The sequence below is a fragment of the Tricharina praecox genome, assembly GCF_024521635.1.
Source record: "Tricharina praecox strain CBS 144465 chromosome Unknown BZA05scaffold_1, whole genome shotgun sequence".
NCBI classification, from domain to species: domain Eukaryota; kingdom Fungi; phylum Ascomycota; class Pezizomycetes; order Pezizales; family Pyronemataceae; genus Tricharina; species Tricharina praecox.
The window spans coordinates 2,812,727-2,814,500 of NW_026250403.1; the positions used below are offsets into that span (position 1 = coordinate 2,812,727).

At 53.7% G+C, this 1,774-nt stretch overlaps 1 protein-coding gene across 1 annotated transcript; it reads right to left on the reverse strand.

Moving 5' to 3' along the window:
- Positions 1-694: 694 nt before the first annotated feature.
- BZA05DRAFT_423531 (mitochondrial carrier domain-containing protein) lies at positions 695-1,774 on the reverse strand (the record flags this gene model as incomplete). The annotated part of the gene is made up of 2 exons (XM_051485875.1): positions 695-1,050; positions 1,123-1,774. The coding sequence occupies 2 exons, from the start codon at positions 1,772-1,774 to the stop codon at positions 695-697; spliced, it is 1,008 nt and encodes a 335-aa protein (XP_051344721.1).

Consider the following 1,774-nt stretch of genomic DNA (forward strand, 5'->3'; position numbering starts at 1 on the left):
TTAAGATGGCGGTGGTGCGATTTTGCACTGTTCAGGTGATATTTATTTGTAACAGACCCAGCCGCACTGAGTACCACATTCCGGACGAGACCTCATACAGCTCATCGAGCATCCTGCTGACCGAGAAGCCAAAACCGCCGATCATCCTGCTCGTCCTCCAACCCGAGTGACATCCACCGCATCCACCGCACCACCGCATCACAAGATATCACTCTTGTTTTGCAACCCAAAGTCTCATTCTCAACGAATATTTCCCATCTATAATCAACCAACTACCGTAGCACCCGCCGCTCATCATCATCTAAATCTTACAACATGTAGTTAAGGTGAACCTCCTCACCCTGCGAAACTCCCAGACCCCCCGCGCCCCCCTCATCCAAGCCAAAGACTTCTTAAGAAGACAGCACGACTCTCCGACTCTTCGAACCCACAAGTCTAATATAAGTGATGTATATATACAACGCCGCCAGGCGAGCCCCCAACCCCCAATGCCCCATCTTCATCTCTCCCCACCAGCACCAGCACCAGCACCAAGCACCAACCATCATCAACCTCTCCGGATATACAATGAAAAAAAACAGAGACCCAACGTCAAGGAAAAAATGGCAAAGAAAAAAAAATGAAACCAGCAAAGGAACCAAGAAGTGGAGAATACATTTGTTTTTTTGTCAGGCTGATTGGTAGTTGGTTATAGTTACACGGGTTCGCCCTCAGCATGCGAGGATTTTTCCATCTCCTTGAGCAGGCTCTGATACAACACGAGCATAATTCCGCTCTGCACGCTGGTCCACACGGCGCGGGGGCCGACGCCACGGAACCAGCCTGCTAGTCCCTCCGTGCGGTAGATTAACCGGAGGCCCATGAATACGCTGGAGGTGTTGAGTTTGAGGGCGCCGGCTCTCGGCGGGGGCGCTGTTGACGGAGAGCCGATCGAGGTTGGGCGGGGCGTTGTTGTGTGGAAGCCGCGGGATTGGCTCTTGAGCGTGGCGGCGGGGGTGGATGGTGGGGTGGTGGTGCGCACTTGCGTTTGCAATCGGGTTTTGACGACGTCTACATATGCGTACGTGACTCAATTAGCCCAGTTTCCGGCAGTGAAAGAAGGAGAAATAGAAGAGAGCGTACCAAGAGGACAGGTGATGATTCCCGCCAACCCACCCGCCATCGCACCTGTACCGATCTCAAATCCGAGTCCGATATCGTTTCCAGGACCGCAATACCGCTTAGCCCACTTCCGGAACTGTTCGTAGAACGCAAACTGCAGAGCGGAGAACGGAAGGTCTCGCATGATCGTCGCTTTGTACCCGTAGAAAAGTGCAGCCGGGCCCTCGACCCTAACAATAGTCTTTGCGGCGTCCAGAGTGCTACGGTAATTGTACCCACTCTTGAAATAGGGATTATTATACCTTCCCTGGAGCTGTAGCCGTGTCTTGAGGACCTCGGACGGCACGTAAACAAACGATGCAAAAAGATCACCGATGAAGCCACCAGCGAGGTACGCCAGACTGTCGGGACATCCGGAATCGATCAGGTAGCGTTTCGAGTACTCGTACGTCCCAAAGAAGATGACAGTTCCCGGCAACGAGCCCATGAAAGCCGGCGTGACCCCCGAGTACAACCCGCGAAACAACCCTTCCTCCATAAAGATAGTCGCATAGGCCTTTGGTGTGGTGGCGTATTTGATAGCCGTGGGCGCGCCCTGCTGCCGTGTCTTGACTGTGTCGAGCGAGTGCATCAGCATGTCGCCTGTGCTTCCACCGAGGCCGCCTGCAATCAT